This window comes from Talpa europaea (genome assembly GCF_964194135.1).
Source record: "Talpa europaea genome assembly, chromosome: 15".
In the NCBI taxonomy this organism is placed as follows: Eukaryota; Metazoa; Chordata; class Mammalia; order Eulipotyphla; family Talpidae; genus Talpa; species Talpa europaea.
The window spans coordinates 79853048-79870295 of record NC_140083.1 but is presented as its reverse complement, the minus strand read 5'-3'; the positions used below and the strand labels follow the sequence as shown (position 1 = coordinate 79870295).

Below are 17248 nucleotides of genomic sequence, written 5' to 3'. Positions count from 1 at the left end.
AAAAATGTAAAGAGAATGGGAAAGAAAGGAGTGAGGGATCAGAGCTGGGATACTGAGACTTGGTTAATGGGGCAGTAAGAAGGGAGTGGAAATTAGAGTGATCTTAACTGTAGGAAGAGTGTATGACTCAGAAGAGGTTCAGTGTGAGACAGGATGGGGACTGACTCAGAAGACCAACTAATGTACTAGGGGCTAAGAATGACACCTCTAAAGGGTCTGAAAAACAGGTAGGCCGTCCTCTCGAGGTGTGGTGGAGGTGGAGTGGGACTGGGGAGGAGGTGCAAAGAGGCGGAGTGGAGAGACTTTGGCATATTAACCCTTTGTTTCATAGGAGGGCAGATATCTCGAGGGCAGGATGGAAGAATCATCACTAAGCCGGGCACCATCCCGGGGTGGAGTCACCTTTCTAAATGTAGCCCGGACTTACATCCCCAACACCAAGGTGGAATGTCACTACACCCTTCCCCCAGGCACCGTGCCCAGTGCTAGCGACTGGATTGGCATCTTCAAGGTATACTTGGAACCTCTTTTGCTCAGGCACATGGACCCCGGGTTGGTTGGCACAGAGGAATGACTGGGTTCTTGAATTCTCAGCCTCTTGCTTGGAAAGAAAGGAGATGTCCCAGAGGACAAAGGGCACCTCTCTAAGCAGAGTTCATCTTCTCCCATCTCAGTCTTGCTCTCTCCTGACACATTAGTGCCCCTGCATTGTCCTGTTTTCTCTTGCCTCTGCTTCCCCCCACCCCCGCCACCACCACCACCACCCTACTTCTACCCCCCTAGAGCTGGTAGTTCCATCGACATTCCCCTCTCCTTCCTTGGGCCTTCACAGGTGGAGGCTGCCTGTGTTCGGGATTACCATACATTTGTGTGGTCTTCAGTGCCTGAGAGTACAACTGATGGCTCCCCTGTCCATGCCAGTGTCCAGTTCCAAGGTACAGAAGTTCAAAAACCAGGGGGAGATAGATGCTTGGGAGATACTGGGCTCAGAGACAGGAAAGTCAGGCACCGAGGACAAGGGAAAGTGAGTGCAAATAAATAAAAAAGGTAACATCCTGGAAGGCTCAGCGGACATCAAATAAAGGAATTATCCCAGAAACAGAGCTTTAGAGATAGAAGGACTTGTAGCGGACAATTAACCTATCTCCTGCAGGAAGGAGGGACTCCTCTTATGGAGCTGAGGGGTAGGGAAGGAAAAGTGGCATCATATATTGAGAAGAAGTTGGCCATTAGATTGGGAAAGACCTGGGTTCTAGTCTCAACACTAATACAAGCTATTTGACCTTGAGCTAATGACTTAATCTGTGTCTGGTATCGTCACAGTCACAGGGGCTGCCTGGCTTATAGGTACAATATAAAATTCAAAATGATACAGGCAAAGTGTTACCACTTTGTCTGGTACATGGTGGATATTCAATAAATGGCCACTGGCATGAGGATGATGGTGACTAAGAAGGAGGGTCGGGACAGGAAAGAGAAGGAGAATGTTAGGCAGAGAGGGGTGAGAGGAGTCATCCAGGGAACAGAAATAGCCTCTGGGAGGTGGAGGAGAGAGAAAACAATACATGGAGCAGGGATCAGGGGACTGGAGCCAAAGATAGTGGATCAAAGACCCTTCAGGGTAGGGGGGACTTGGGGTCACATCGGGGTCCTGGGTCTGCTTCATCTCCCCATAGCCAGCTACCTGCCCAAGCCGGGAGCCCAGCTCTACCAGTTCAGGTACGTGAGCCGCCAGGGCCGCGTGTGTGGGCAGAGCCCCCCTTTCCAGTTCCGAGAGCCAAGACCCATGGACGAGCTGGTGACGCTGGAAGAGACGGACGGTGGTTCTGACATCCTGCTCGTGGTCCCCAAGGCAACCGTGCTGCAGGTGAGAACAGCGCCGGAGCTGCCCCTGCGAGGGAGTGGGAGGACAGCATTGCAGGAGCCTCGCCCACGCCACTCTCTCCTCGTCTGTAGCCTCAGCTGGAGACCTTGCTAGGAGTGTCACAGATCTGGCCTGAAGAGCTCAGTCTGCAGTAGACAGACACGGACATGTAGGCAGGAAAGCAAGTCACCCGCAGGCCAACATAACTCAAGTTCTCATGAGAACCCTTTGAGCCTGCCTTCTCCGAGTGCTGCTGCCCTAGGCCTGGAGAAAGATCCAAAGGGTAAAGGGAGGCCACTCCAGGGAAGGTACCTCTAGAGGACAGGGAGAGTGAGACCCACGTCCAGCACAAGGGACGAGGGAGAGAGGGTCGCTGGGGCCACAGACCTGCACCTCTGTTCCTGGAGGTACTCGCCACAGGTGGCCCTGGAATTGAGACGTATTTTCCAAATTGAGATGCATTTTGTGAATAAAAGACACACTGGATTTTGAAGACTTAATGTAAAAAAAGTAAAAGATCTCTGTAGTTTTTATATTTATTACACATTGAAGTGATAATTTTTTGGATAGACTGAACTAGATAAAATATTGTTAGAATTAATTTCACCTGTTTTTTTTTTTTACTTTCTTAACTACTAGAAATTTTTTTTATTATATATGTGCCCTGTATTATTTTTCTATTGGACCAAATAGACCACATAAAGAAGAATTAGGGAGTGGAGGCAGATGTTAGCAAGGAGCCTTTCCAAGGGAAGGTGAGGTCCAAGGCCAGGTGGGGAGGAAGTGCATTTCCCAGACAAGCGGACAGGCCTGAGGAAGCCTCAGAAAGTAAAATGAGTAGCTCAACTGTCATTTAGACAAACTCCTACCCTCTACAACCCTCTAAACACAAGGAATCGACACAGGAATAGGAAGAAGGTGTTTACCTTACACACAAGTCAGAGATAAGTAAGCTCCTACCCCACATTCCTTGCAACATTCATTATGATTACAATTACCTTACAATAAACCAGCCTAAGGGCTCTCCTTGCAGAAGAGATTCAGAGAATCTTGTTCAAAGTCACCCAGCTGGTTAAAGTCATGTGGAGATCAAAACCCACATCTGTTTGACTCTGGACAGCGTAAAACTGGGGGAGTCATCCTGTTCATCCATGTGGATTGACAGAGACTTTTCCAGATGAGGGATTCTTGCAATTGCTGGGTGAAGAAGGGACCCGGCCTAGGGTAGGAAAAGGTGAGAGAGGGGTGGACAGTTAAGAATGCTGGGAGCTGATGGGTTAAGCTTCCCCTTAACCCTCCTCTCTATAACCTGTGCTGATATGACTTCCCAATCCCAAAATGCATCTGCAGAGTGATGGGGACAGGCGCATAGAATAGACCCTTCACAGGCACACACCCCTTCTCATCCTGCCCCTGTAGAACCAGCTGGATGAGAGCCAGCAAGAGAGGAATGACCTGATGCAGCTGAAACTGCAGCTGGAGGAGCAGGTGACGGAGTTGAGGAGCCAAGTACAGGAGCTCGAGAAGGTTCTGGCAACCACCCGGCAGGAGCACGCTGAGCTGGTGGAGCAGTACAAGGTGGGGGTTGGGCCATGTAGGGGACGTGAGCCAGCTACTCAACCAGAGTCCAAAATGACTGAACCTAGTGAAGAGGGCTTCAAAAGGGAGACTTTAGTGGGCTTTTAAGATGGCTCTGGCATCAAAGAACTGATGGCTTTTAAGATGGCTCTGGCATCAAAGAACTTAAACCTATTTAAGGGGTAACAGGTGGCATTAAATTTGACAGGACAGGAGACACATCCCAAATGCGTTGTAAGACTCAGTTCTTTGAACACAGTCCTGCTAGCGTCCAGTGCAGGTGGCCGTATTCACTGATAAGGGACTGTTCCCTTAAGTTTCTTTTTCAGGGAAAGTGACAAGGTGGGGGGCAAGGAGAGTCAAGCTGTGGTATGCTCCTCCTAAGCCTTTACTCCACTCTTTGAGAGATGAGTGTCAACGTGTCTCCTTTTCTGGGGGAACCTTAATTCCAGGGGCTTTCCCGGTCCCACGGGGAGCTCACAGAAGAGAGGGACGTCCTCAGCCGGCAACAGGGAGACCATGTGGCGCGCATCCTGGAGCTGGAAGACGACATCCAGACCATCAGTGAGAAAATGCTGACAAAGGAGGTGGAGCTGGACAGGTGCGGCGACCTCCTTTACCCCCACTACTTTCCTCTATTTCCTGGAACCCCCCCCCCACACTCCCTCCTGTTTGAGGAGGCAAGACTGCTCTTTGACTCACTTGATTCTCTTTCCCTTCTCAACTTTTCTCAGACGATTCCAATTACTGGGATATCTTTTTTTTTATAAAGATTTATTTTTTTTTTATATATATATATTTTTTTTTTATAGAGGCATGCTTTATTTATTTGTTTTGCTGGTTTGTTTGTTTGTTTTGTTTACACATGCACTGGGTACAGTCAGAAGCGCGGGAGGGTGAGAGAATTCACCAGAGCCAGAGCGGGGAGCAGAGCAAGCAGAAGGACCGAAGTACACTGCTGAGGGGAGCAGCGGGCGGCAGGAGAGGTCTGCACGCCATGTGGGACCCTCCTCTGGTGGCCGGGGAGCAGCCGGGGATCGAACCGGCGCTGCAGAGGCCGCGGGCAGCTTCGCAACCCAGCGCTCAACCGCTGCGCCACCTGGGAGGCCCTAAAGATTTATTTTTTTAATTTATACAAGAACCGGGGTACAGGCCAGATGCGTGGGAGGGTGAGAGGATTCACCAGAGATAGAGTGGGGAACAGAACAGGCAGACTGACGAAACACACTGCTGAGGGGAGCAGCGGGTGAGACAGGAGAGGTCTGCTCACCACGTGGGTTGCTCCAAGGTCAGCGGGGATCGAACTGGCACTGCAGAGGCTGCGGACAGCTTCAGAGCACTGCACTTAATCACCTGCGCCACCGGGGAGGCCCCTACGGGGATATCTTTTTCTACCTAGCTCTCTTCCATCTTTCCTAACCCTATTCTGTATTTTTCCCCTTCAGAAATAACCATCGTTACCTTTTATTATGAACCAAAAGCCAAGCAGGAGCTGTTGGGTGGAGGATTTGGAAGAAGAGACTAGATGGGATAGTCAGTGCAAGAGGAGAGAGGGTGGATTTCAGATTTTACCACAGAAAAGCGTAAGCTTAGACTCTGTTCTCACTAGTCGGACATCTCGGAGCTGGTGATCCTGGAATCTCTCCCCCATAGAAAGATATAAATCATATATCATCAGGCACAGAATCTGAGCATTAGGAGAAATGAAAGGTGTTTAAGAGGGTATAGAGAGAAAATCACCAAGTCGGGTGGCAGTGCCTTGTAGTGTGGGACAGTAGCTGTTTTTCTCTCTCCTGTATGGAACCAGTCTCTGCCTGCCTATAATTTTCATCCCTTGGTCCTGGCGTAAACCTGTGGAGTCACATAGAATAAGTTGCTTTCTTCTACCAGATAGCACAGATAATGACCACCTCCCATGCCTAGGCCTTCAAATTTTCACTAGAATTAATACTTCTTTCTTTCATCAAATAATATAAGTTTCTTTCATTCAGTGTTGGTGGGCTTCATATATATATTTTAACTCTTTAAAGGAAAGAGGGATATTATCCAAGGCCCAGAGTAATAAAGGAATTGATCCCTAAGGCTTCTGTGAGCCAGGATATGGTGGTCTTGGCCTAGGGAGATACTAGACTCTGAGTCATGGATGAGAAAAGCAGGGATCAGACTGAGCATCTGGAAAAGACTAGGGGCTATCTAGACCAGGGGGTCAGCACATGGTGGCCCACATGCCACATCTAGCCTGCCAACCTGTTTTTAGATAGCCCACAAGGTAAGAATGATTTTGACTATTTTTAATGGTTGAAAAAAAAGCTAAAAAGAATATTTTGTGACATTTAAATGGCAGTGCTAATAAATAAAGTTTTATTGGAACAGCCATGCTGTTACAAAATGCCTGTGACCACATCTATACTGCAGACACTGCATACAAAAATATTTTTATCAGGCCCCTTTCTGAAAAATTTGCTGACTTCTGATCTAGACCAGAAGCTTATAATCAATAATGACTGCCCCCTGTCTAAAAAAGACTGGATTCTGGTCTCTTGGTTGAGTAAAAACAACCAGGGAGCCATCAGTAGAACATTCCTTAAAGTGATACATGAAGAGAAAAGGTTTATTTCTGGTTTGCTCTTTAGAGCTGAGAGCCTCAGGTATGTGGGGCTCAGAGCAGAATCATCTTAGCCAGGGATTTGAGCCCCTGAGAGGCAAGCGAGAGCCTGGCTAGGAGGGCCACCAAGAGAAGAGCTCGGGATACTAGTCCCAGCCTTTATCCCTTCTCTGATGAGCAGCCGATGCACTAACATCCCATCTTCTGCCCACAGGGTGAGAGACACAGTGAAGGTGCTAACTCGGGAACAGGAGAAGCTCCTTGGGCAGCTGAAGGAGGTGCAAGCAGACAAGGAGCAGAATGAGGTAAGGGCCGCAGAGATGGTGTGCTGTCTCCACTGTCCTTCCAGGTTTTATTGAGTCCCATCCCAGGGCTGGCACCAAGGGAAACATAAGTGTAAAGAAGACATGTGCATGCTCCTAGGGAACAGAAGATAAATGCCCAAATCGGGATTAGTCAAAGTGGACCATAGTGGCGCCAGAGGAGTGCAGTAGACCTTTACGTTGCTTCATGGACGTGGGTGGAAGCGCATCATCTTAGGGACTTTAGGAAAGGCTTAAGGGGGCCATAAAGTAGCCTCGTATTTTCAGACTTTTAAGCAGTAGAACCCTTTCTTCCCTGCCTCCGCTGAAGTTTTATGTCTTATGTGGAACTTCACTGAATTGAAAAAAAGCAAAATTCCATTACTATAATTTTTAGATAAGTTTATTTTTAGAAACCCAAACATGTGACATCACTTATAAGGTGATGAAGTCAATTAGAGCACGTTGATGAACACTATACTTTGACACTGGGGGTTATGGAGACCTCAGCTAATGTATTTCTGAATTTTGTTTTGGTTGTACAATATCAAAAACCCCTTGAGTCACACACAAGTAGGTGCAAATAATAATTTTTGCATTGTGCACCTTGTAATCCTCAGTTTGTTCTTCAATTCAGTAGAAAATATAACAGAAACTTTTTTTTGAGTTTTGTACAAAAATGAATTAACTTGGACACACATGTCCGATGAATTGGTCGTCATCAATGTTTAACACAATCTAGTAATTTCAGTATTTGCAGTTCCTCTAACTTGCTTCCTCAGAATCATCTGTGGAAGATTGTTCAAAAGCCATTTGCTCAGCAGTAAAAAATAGGTAGAATTTGACAGTCAGAAATGAAGAGAGCCCGTTCTAGAATAGAAAAAGATGTGACAAAGCTGTCAAGTGCGGAACTCTGGGCAGCTGGATTCGTGAAGGGAAGAGTTTTAAGGCCTACATCAGATTCAAGAGGACCTTGATCTTAGTCTTTGGTCTGTAAGCAGTGAGAGGCATTGATGATTTTCAAGTGGGTGACATGGACTTAAAGAACTGTACTTATGGAAAACTAATATGATCACCTGGTGGAAAATGAGCTAGTAATAAGATTATTTATCAGTCCAAGCAAGAAGTGACCAGCCTGAGCTAAAGTGGTTGTGGCAATAATAGAAATGAGAAAAGACAAAATGACTGTGAACAAGATGGAGGATGGAGAAGCAACAGATTTTTCTATGGACCTCTAAGCCTGGCACCAAATTGTCAGCCTGAGGCATATGGAAAGTAATTAGTGTTATGGACAAAAATAAGAGTAGAAAAGGCCAGGATGGGATGGGAGGCAGAATGTGCTGAGCTTGAGGGGCCTATAGGAAATTCAAAGTGAGTTTGAATGTAAAAGGAAGAGTAGGGAAGCAGGAGTGGACGCGCAGTGAAGCTGGAGACCTCTTTCCCAGAGCTGGAGACTGGATGTTCAGTATTGAGTCCCTTCGAGCGGAGAAGGGCTGGCAAGAGCTAATGGCTCGAGTTGGTATGAAACCTGAGAACTGCACCTTGACCTGTCTCATCTTGATGGCTTACCTCTCTGGCCACCCCAGATTCAGGCTCCCTTTCTCTGTCTATGCTTCACCCCTCAGGCTGAGCTCCAAATGGCACAACAGGAGAACCGGCGCTTGAATTTGGAACTGCAGGAAGCCAAAGGCCGGCAGGAGGAACAGAGTGCTCAGGCACAGCGACTGAAGGACAAAGTGACCCAGATGAAGGACACCCTAAGTCAGACCCAGCAGCGGCTGGTGAGTGAAGGCCCCTGGGCAACAGGAAATAGAAAGTTCCAAGGAGTAGTTGTATAAAAGACCAGAGAGAAGGGGGAGAACATGGCTAAAGAATAAACAACACGATCCTGGGCCTCCCCTGGTGGTGCAGGCGGTTGAGCACCACGCTGTGAAGCTGTCCGCAGCCTCTGCAGCACGGTTTGATCCCCGGCCAGCCGGCGAGGGTCCCACATGGCACGGCAGATCTCTCCTGTCGCGCCCGCTGCTCCCTTCAGCAGTGTATTTCAGTCAGTCTGCCTGTTCTGTTCCCGACTCTGTCTCTGGTGAATTCTCTCACCCTCCCACACATCTGGCCTGTACCCCGGTTCTTGTATAAATAGATGAATAAATCTTTAAAAAAAAAAAAAGAATAAACAACACAATCCTGAGTCCAGATGTGGTGGGGAGAGGAAGGAGCTTAGTTACCTGCTGGGTCACAAATGTTTCCCTGGGAACTCTGATCTCCTCCTTTCACTTGAGGCGGAGCTGGAGCCCCTGAAGGAGCAGCTTCGAGGGGCCCAGGAGCTGGCAGCCTCCAGCCAGCAGAAAGCTGCCCTTCTTGGGGAGGAGCTGGCCAGTGCCGCAGGAGCGCGGGACCGCACCATAGCCGAGCTGCACCGTAGCCGCCTGGAAGTGGCAGGAGTCAACGGCAGGCTGGCCGAGCTCAGTCTGCACCTGAAGGAAGAAAAGAGCCAGTGGAACAAGGAGCGGGCGGGGCTGCTGCAGAACATGGAGGTAAAGGGATAGAGGAACCTAACAGGCTCCTGGCCACTGCCCCCAGATCTGTGTAGGCAGATCCCCTGAAAGGAGAGAAAGAGGTCTTGGGGGTGTCACTGTCCGGGTGTGACCCACCCCTACCCACAGTGTCCCAATCCTGGTCTCCAGCGCATCATCATGGTTATATCTCGAGTCAGAAATGTTTACCACCCGGGGCACCAGGCCCTGCCAGCCTGCCACGATGCCCATTCCCGATCAGCAAGGTGTATTGTTGTCTTTTCCCTTCACACAGGGGAGAAGGGAATGAGGAAGGCAAGAGGGGGAAATTGCTGCCCCAAAATTCAGTTCCATAAAGGAAGGGACACTGTAACGGATGGTGCTGTTGCCAGTAGCACCCCTTGTCCTTCGCCTCTACCCTGCCAATTTCCTTTTTGGTCATCTCCCAGGCAGAGAAGGACAAGATCCTGAAGCTGAGTGCAGAGATACTTCGACTGGAAAAGGCAGTTCAGGAGGAGAGGACCCAAAACCAAGTGTTCAAGACTGAACTGGCTCAGGAAAAGGACTCCAGTTTGGTGAGGCCCCAGACACCCATGTGCTCTGTTCCCACAGCCTCCTGAGACCACGGAGCCATGTCTGTTGTGGGTCAGAGTGCTGGCTGCTTGCTTCCAGCAGGTGCATCTCACTTGCAAGCCTTCCAGCCCTTGCTGTTTTGAAACATGCAGTGTCCCTTTCTGCTCAGCACATGCATTCTCGGCCTAGTCGGGGTAACTGAGGGAAGTATAGAGTGGCTGCTGTGGCCAAGGCCCTGAACCCCAGCCCAGTGGCAGTCGCCCAGGTCTGTACTCAAGAGACAGACGCTCGGACTCAGGTGACTGGCTTTCCCGTGGCCAAGACGAGACTCATGGAAGAAGAGTGTTGGGGCGTCCGTGTGTGTGTTTCGGACAAGAGAGGACCCTGGAGGCATGTGGTTCTAGATGTCAGGTCTGGGTTCTTAGAGGTACGTTCTAGGCTCCGAATTGCATCTGGCCCTTTCCCCACAGGTGCAGCTGTCAGAGAGTAAGCGGGAGCTGACAGAGCTGCGGTCAGCCCTGCGTGTGCTCCAGAAGGAGAAGGAGCAGCTGCAGGAGGAGAAGCAGGTAAGAGCCCCAGTGCAGGCCCCTGATGCCAGAGCTGAGGACTTGAGAGCTAGAAACTGAAATCCTTGTCAACTCTTGGCTTAGAGATGGGTATCTCTAAGAGGGCCCAGGGGCTAAAAGCAGGACCGTTAGCTGACGGGGTGGGACAGAGAGTTGCTGGAAGGGAGGCTGTCAGGGGTGAAGGCGGCTCCTGGGAGAGAGGGGGTGTACCTCAGGCTTCCCCACCCTGCGTGAGGACCTCTAATCCCAAGGAGTTCAGAATTCGTCTCGGAGGCAGGCTTGGCACTTTCCCCACCTCTCGCACCCCTTTTCTCCCCAACTCCAGGAGCTGCTGGAGTACATGAGAAAGTTGGAGGCCCGCCTGGAGAAGGTGGCGGATGAGAAGTGGAATGAGGACACTGCCACGGAGGATGAGGAGGCCACTGCTGGCCTGAGTCTGTACACCCCGATCTCATGACACCTCATCCCTGCTTCACCTCCCCCTCCTGGGGAAAGCCCACTTGACTCCTCTGGGAGCTGCCTTCTAAATAATTGCCTTTTTCCAGACCCTGGCCCGTTTAGTTTAATTGCACCTGTCATGTAGAGGGGTCCGAGTTGCTCCAGCCACCTAATGACAACAGTCTTTTTTTCTTTGCCCACTCTCTTGCCTACAGGCTGCCCGGCAGCTCTGACAGACTCTGAGGACGAGTGCCCAGAAGACATGAGGCTCCCGCCCTACGGCCTGTGTGAGCGCGGAGACCCAGGCTCCTCTTCTGTCGGGCCACGAGAGGCTTCTCCCCTCGTTGTCATCAGCCAGCCGGCTCCCATCGCTCCCCACCTCTCAGGGCCAGCTGAGGACAGCAGCTCTGACTCAGTGAGCAGTGAGGGGAGACGGAGCAGGCTCGGGAAGAGGCGCTTGGCAGAAGGGCCTCACCCAGCTGGCCCAGTCTCCAGAGCAGGCGATCTTAGCCAGCAGCGCTCTGTTACCGTGGAGGAGAGTAGGGCCCACCTTCTTTTCAAGGCCTCTCCTCAAAGCCTCCTGTCAGTGATACCACCCCAAAACCCAGGCTGACGCAGACGCCTCATTGCTCCTAGCCCCTTTGCCCCACAGTCATTGTCTTCTCTGCCATCCCCTGTCAGAACGTGCTTCCTGCTTCACTCTCACTCCAGCCCCTCTCTCCACTGTCCCAGCCTAGATTGCTCTTCCCTTACCTACCACAGTTCGCTGCTCCCCCACTTGGGATTGCACCCCAGAACCCAACCATGTCTCTTTGGTGCCCAGGAGGCTGAAGATGAGAAGTCCGTGCTGATGGCAGCTGTGCAGAGTGGGGGTGAGGAGGCCAACCTGCTGCTTCCTGAACTGGGCAATGCCTTCTACGACATGGCCAGGTGCGTGCCAGAGGGGGCGGGCAGGAGGGTGGCGGGAGGGCCCCAGAGGACAGGGCATCCAGGCCCTTCCCTGTACCTCCCTCTTCTTGGTCCCAGCCAAGAAAAGGAGATGTGGGTGTGGTTGACTCAGAAAATGACCCACCACTTCACACCCCAGTTGCCTTCAGGTAATTTTTTCTCCCCCATCTTATCAATGCACATGCGTACTCAGAGGCCCTGCCTTTAACTGGCTTCTGTGTTGTTCTAGCACCATCCTCCGTGGAGCCCAAATTGCCCTGCATCCCCTCTCACCTGCCCCTACCCCTTCCCCAACCACCAGGTAGGTACCTAAGTTCCATCAAGGGAGGAAGGGATGTGACGGAGGCCCCCAGAGGCAGGCACAGAGAAGCTGGGATCCAGCGTCCATCTGGCCACCCAAGATGCTCGCCCTCTTCTCTCACTTCCCTGAGGACACCTCTGGGCAGTGCAGCTTTGGGGCGGGAGGATTTAAGTATCAGAATGCCCCTCTGCGCTCCCGTCTCTTCCCCAGGCCAAGAGGGGAAGGCAGGGTGGAGAGAGTTTATCACCTTGCCCCCATCTTTGCCTGCACGTGAGATGGGCTCAGGGCAGGGAGGGGGTGATGCTGTCATCCCTCCTGGCTGGAGCAGGAAGATGAAGGGCGATGTCAGACTCATTTTCAGCCTCATTAGGCAGCAGACGGAGATGGAGGGAGGAGAGCAAGAGGTTGGGGGATGGGCTCTGCACTGCAGCGACCAGCAGAGAGTAAAGGGGAGAGGGCAAGGGTGCTGGAGCCGGGAAGCTAAGGCTTGGGTGGTGGGAAAGGCAGGGTGGAGAGGCTGGGAGAAGGCCGCCAGGCTGTGCAGTAGGAGCAGCGGGAGCTGGGAGCTGGGTACATGGGCTCCCTCTCCTTGGTAACGACAAACAGGCATCGGAACCCGCTGACACACCGCTTTACCCCCCGTCTCTCTCATCAGTGGCTTCGCAGTGGGTCCCTTGTCAGAGGCCAGCACTGGAGGCCCCGCCACCCCCCCCTGGAAGGAGTGCCCTATTTGCAAGGAGCGCTTCCCCGCTGAGAGCGACAAGGATGCCCTGGAGGACCACATGGACGGACACTTCTTTTTCAGCACCCAGGATCCCTTCACCTTTGAGTGATTGCACTCTCCCTGGTATATGCACAAATACATACACACACACACACTCACACACTCACTCATGCACAGGCATACACGTAGGTCTCATGCCCATCTGCCATCACACAGGGCTCCATGACACTGTGTTCCCTGGTCCTGTTTTCCTCCCAAATTCTCAACTCCATCCTGCCCTACCAGGCGCTTCTGACAGGCAGCGGTCCCTTTTGGAAGTAGTGGCTGAATTTACCCCCCCGAAAGCGGTTTTGTCAGAACCAGGATGGAGGAGGCCTTCCCAAGGAAGGAAAACCCTCTCCCAGCCCGGTTGCTCTGTCACTCATACCAGCCACCGCACCACCGCCCAGCACCACACACACTCTACACTCCCCTCATGCTCCCCTCAAGGCCCCAAAGCCAATTCCCGGGGCACCCCACCCTCTTACTGTGTTTGTTTACTTGACTTTTCTCTGGAGCCTGCATCGAGGTAGCCCATGGGCTTCCTGCCTCTTCAGGTCTCTTTCAGTTGAGCTTCATTGATTTCTCTTTCTGACCCCGCCCCCTGCCTTCCACACCCCCCACTCTTTTCCTCACTGTTAGATATTAAGTTTGGCGGTTTCTTTTGTATTTTTGAGATTTTCTGCATTCTTATCCCCTGCCCTGCCTGCCCCCACCCCCCAGTGTCCTCACATGAAAAGAAACAACGCATTTGTGCCTTCTGTGAGGGAAGGGGGAGCAAACGTCCCAGGTACCCTACTTCCCAGCCCCTCCTCCCTCTCCAGGCCCCCCCACAGCAATAAGAGCTTCCCTCAATATTCTCTCTCCTGCCTGTAGTTTAGACAAATATATTTATATGATATGTATAACTATTCTAATAAAATGTGTTCTTACCATGAGGTGTGACTAGAGCAAAGACGTCTGGTCATCTGGTCTCAGACAGTGATGGAAGCCAGGGGGTCAGGGGGCTCCTCCCTACCTGGTGGGGTGCCACCACTGGTGTTTCCCATTGTGTGTCCGCGCGTGCTGGCCACCGCTGGGGCTGGCAGAGCCAGGAGGACCCCTGGTCTCGGGGACAGTTGGCTTGGGGGTGCTTGGTGAGGAGGGAGCACACTGGTGGGTCTCTATCAGCTCTGCTTGGGGTTTAGTTCCCAGGTGGGATCCAGAGTTCCCGACCCAGGTGCATACCTTGGAAGATGGGGGGCGGGGGTCCCACCACTCAGACCTTCGCTCTCCACAGCCACTACCGCTGTGCCCTGGCGCAGACAGGCATGGCTCCTCTCAAGAATGCACACCTGCGAGTAGCCACTTCTAAAAAATGCCTTAAAGCCCTGCACCTCCAAAGACCGCTGGATGTGCCTCCTGCCCCTGCCTCCCTCTCGTCATCCTCACAGCCATGTGCACACTGACCCCACAGTCACAAAAACACATTCATCCTCTCTAAGCAGCCTCCCGGGCTAGACACACGCGACGTCGTAAAGCATGTGGTAAGGACCTGCATGCTCAGCCAGGCTCTCAGCCCTGCGCCAGCCGCGCCTGTTCTTTGCCCCAGGAGCCCTTCTCAGCCACCCTCTTCTCTTCAGGGCCCCTGGTTGGCCACCGGCCCCCCCCACCCCCCCACCCCCACCCCCTGAAGCCCTGCTGCCCCCTCCCCCCTCCAGCCCCACCTGGATGACATCTTACATCCTTCCTTCTTCCCCCGTGTAGCTGTCTCCTAGCAACCCCATCTCCTCCTCTGAATTCCTTCCAAGGAAATTAGAGATAATGGATCTCTCCTCTCTCCATCTCAACTCCTCTTTATTGATCTCCTTTAATGAAAGTTAATTATAACAATGATTTAATTAATAGAATCCCTCTCTTCCTTTATTGCTTCCCGTATTAAGACTATTAATAAATACGAGCTGGGCTGACAGAGACATCCATCACCGCCTGGGATTCCCCCCATCCCTCCTTTTCCCCTCCCCCTTGTCCCCTCCCTCTCTTGGCCTATAAAGTTGCCGGGGTAGTGGGGGTTAATCAGAGAGGAATTATGAGCCAACATCCCCAGCAGGAGGTGCATTTAATGAAATCACTTGTGATTTATGTTTGGGGGAGGTTGCAGAGGAAAGAATCTGGAACCCAGACATCCTGGTTTCCCAAACGGTGTCCCCTAGGGCAAAAGAGGGAGGGAGACAAGTCCCAGCTCCCACCCACAGCCCTGCCAAGCCACATGCACCTCTCCAGAGCCACATGAGGCCGTTGACACGCAGGCTGCTGCGCTGAAAGCACGTCTGAGGACAGCAGTGTAAGTTCTTCCCCACCTCTGACATTTTCCATGGCTCACCTTCCTTTCTCCCCAGCCCAGACCTGCTTCGCCTCCCCAACCTGCCCCACACTCCTTGTCCATGAAGCCTCCATTGCTCAGTAGACCCCTTGATGGGAGCATCTAGACTTTCAGCTGCACCGCCTCTGCTGGGAGTCCCCCCAAAATTTACAGCTGTTTCTCTTTCTTGTTCATGATTTTCCTGCCCCAGGATCCAGTGCGTAACCCTGATGGGGAGCTCAGGGAAGGGGAGCTCAGACTGCAGGGCCAGGAGGGAAGACAGCTGGGTTCCAGTTCTGGCTCCTTCTCCTGCTCATAGGCTGTTTTGGCAACTCAGCCTTTCTACTGTTTCCCTTCTGTAACGTCACGTCGTTCTCCCCACTGCTTCCCAGCATCCACAGGAGCTGTTGGACTTGCTTGGTCTGGAGACCCCAGTGTGAAAGAAAAAGACCACATAGCAGCAGACAGGAACTCAGGTGTCCGTATTTGGTGTGAGATGAATGGCTCCAAACATCACTCCCCGCTTTCTGAACGTCTATAGCTCCTGTTACCTACGGAAACATCAAGTACAGATGGTTTAGTGGCCGCTCGGTCCCAGTATTTCCCATTCTAGTCTAAGGAACCCTGAACTTCTTGAACCAGTCCATAGAAATGGGACTACTTTTGAATATCTCTGAACACATGTTTTTTCCTCAGCTTGGAGGACACCTCCTTCATGAAGCCTTGCTTGACTTCCTTTAGTTATCCTCTGAGATACCACATATAGCTCTTGTAAAAATAAACTACATCAGGGGCCTCCCTGGTGGCGCAAAGGGTTAAGCTCTGTACTATGAAGCAATCCTCAGCATCTGCAGCACAAGTTTGATCCCCGGCCTGCCAGGGAGCAACCCACATGGTGCAGCAGACCTCTCCTGTCTCGTCTGCTGCTCCCCTCAGCAGTGTATTTTGGTCAATCTGCCTGTCTGTGCCCCACTCTGTCTCTGGTGAATCGTCTCACCCCCTGCATCTCTGGCCTGTACCCCAGCTCTTGTATGCATAAATAAATAAATCTTTAAAAATATATATACTACATCATGTTTACAAATTTTTCCTCTCTTGACTGTAAGCAGCTTGAGGGGAGGCTCTTAAGTTCCTAAAGTAGAGTCAAGTCAGTCCTCCAGAAATCATCTCTAAATTATTTTAACAAAGCGTTTCATGCAAAAGAATATGTGTAAAGAGTAATGTGAACATTACTGGAGTTTCCAGCTTTAAAGATTGTTACCAGCACCACTGAAGTGCCTGTGTACCGGAAGAACAGAGCGTGATGCCAGTTGAGATAGACATATTTCATGCATTAAATCCCAACACTTATGCTCAGTCAAAAACCCTCCCCTCAGAAAGCTAATTGTCAATACACAATACAAGAAAGCAGGAGAAGAGCTGCTTTAGAGGATGCGCAGTGTGACCACAGGGTGGGGGGGGGCAGATGGGGGGGTTGGTTAACCAAGACAGGAGGAGACGAAACTTCCTGTGAGTGAAGATGTGGGCGCTGAGTCTTAAAGAATGAGTAGATCCGTGAGCCAAGTGTGTGCAAACAGAAGAAACAAAATGCACAGATACAAATTGCTCAGAAGTATAAACACTCAGCTAAGGCTGCAGAGTGAATATCGTGTGTGCAGTGGGGCTGGAAAGATGGGCTACTGAAACTGGCTCATATGGTCCCTCAACAAATGTTGAGTACCACCATGTGCCAGGTGCTGTTATAGGCACTGGGAAACAGCATGAACAAAAACAAGTAGGAGGGCCTCCCTGGTGGTGCAAGGGGTTGAGACACAACCTGTGAAGCTACAGCCACTGCAGCATGAGTTCGATCCCCAGCCAGGGAGCTACCCACACAGCAGACCTCTCCTGACTCGCCCACTGCTCCCCTCAGCAGTGTATTTCAGTCAGTCTGCCTGTTCTGTCCCCCGCTCTGTCTCTGGTGAATTCTCTCACCCCCCCACACCTGTGGCCTGTACCCCAGTTCTTGTATACATAAATAAATAATTAAATCTTTTTTAAAAAAACCAAACAAGTAGGAGTGCCTGCCCTCAAGTTTGCCAGATGGTGCAGTTTCCAGAGAAACTGGTTAGGAACCTACTGTAATAGCCCATGCAAAAGTGATGCGCACTGAATCTCAGCAGTGTCAAGACCAAAGGGGAAGAATTCTTTAGGATGCGGAATCAGTGGGACTTGGCGAAAATTAGATATGGGAAGTGAACTGAAGGGGTCAAGCTGATCCTGGGATTCTAGTTTCAATGACCAGATAACCAATGATGCCTTCGCTGAATAAATAATACAAATGGACTAATATATTTGAGGGAAAAGACAGTACAATTTAATTTCCAATGTCTTTGGGGTTTTCTAAGGAGACATCCAGCAGGCAGCTGGATAGACGCTTAAGTACAAGAGTGTGGAGCTGGTGGTAGCTCCTTGAA

The 17248-nt window shown here is 51.1% G+C and overlaps 1 protein-coding gene across 2 annotated transcripts; it reads left to right on the top strand.

Annotated features, from left to right (window-relative positions):
* Window positions 1-355: 355 nt before the first annotated feature.
* Window positions 356-12521, top strand: CALCOCO1 (calcium binding and coiled-coil domain 1; the record flags this gene model as incomplete). 2 transcript variants are annotated; one of them, XM_084255737.1, is made up of 14 exons in its annotated part: window positions 356-511; window positions 833-935; window positions 1677-1867; window positions 3284-3442; window positions 3895-4043; window positions 6262-6352; window positions 7975-8130; window positions 8629-8883; window positions 9312-9437; window positions 9906-10001; window positions 10327-10435; window positions 10655-10854; window positions 11263-11369; window positions 12344-12521. In XM_084255737.1, 14 exons carry the CDS (start codon window positions 356-358, stop codon window positions 12519-12521), a joined length of 2076 nt encoding a protein of 691 aa, XP_084111863.1. The 2 variants fall into 2 exon arrangements, with proteins under 2 accessions (XP_084111863.1, XP_084111864.1); XM_084255738.1 differs by lacking the exon at window positions 7975-8130 and having other exon boundaries at window positions 1776-1867.
* Between the last annotated feature and the right edge of the window lie 4727 nt (window positions 12522-17248).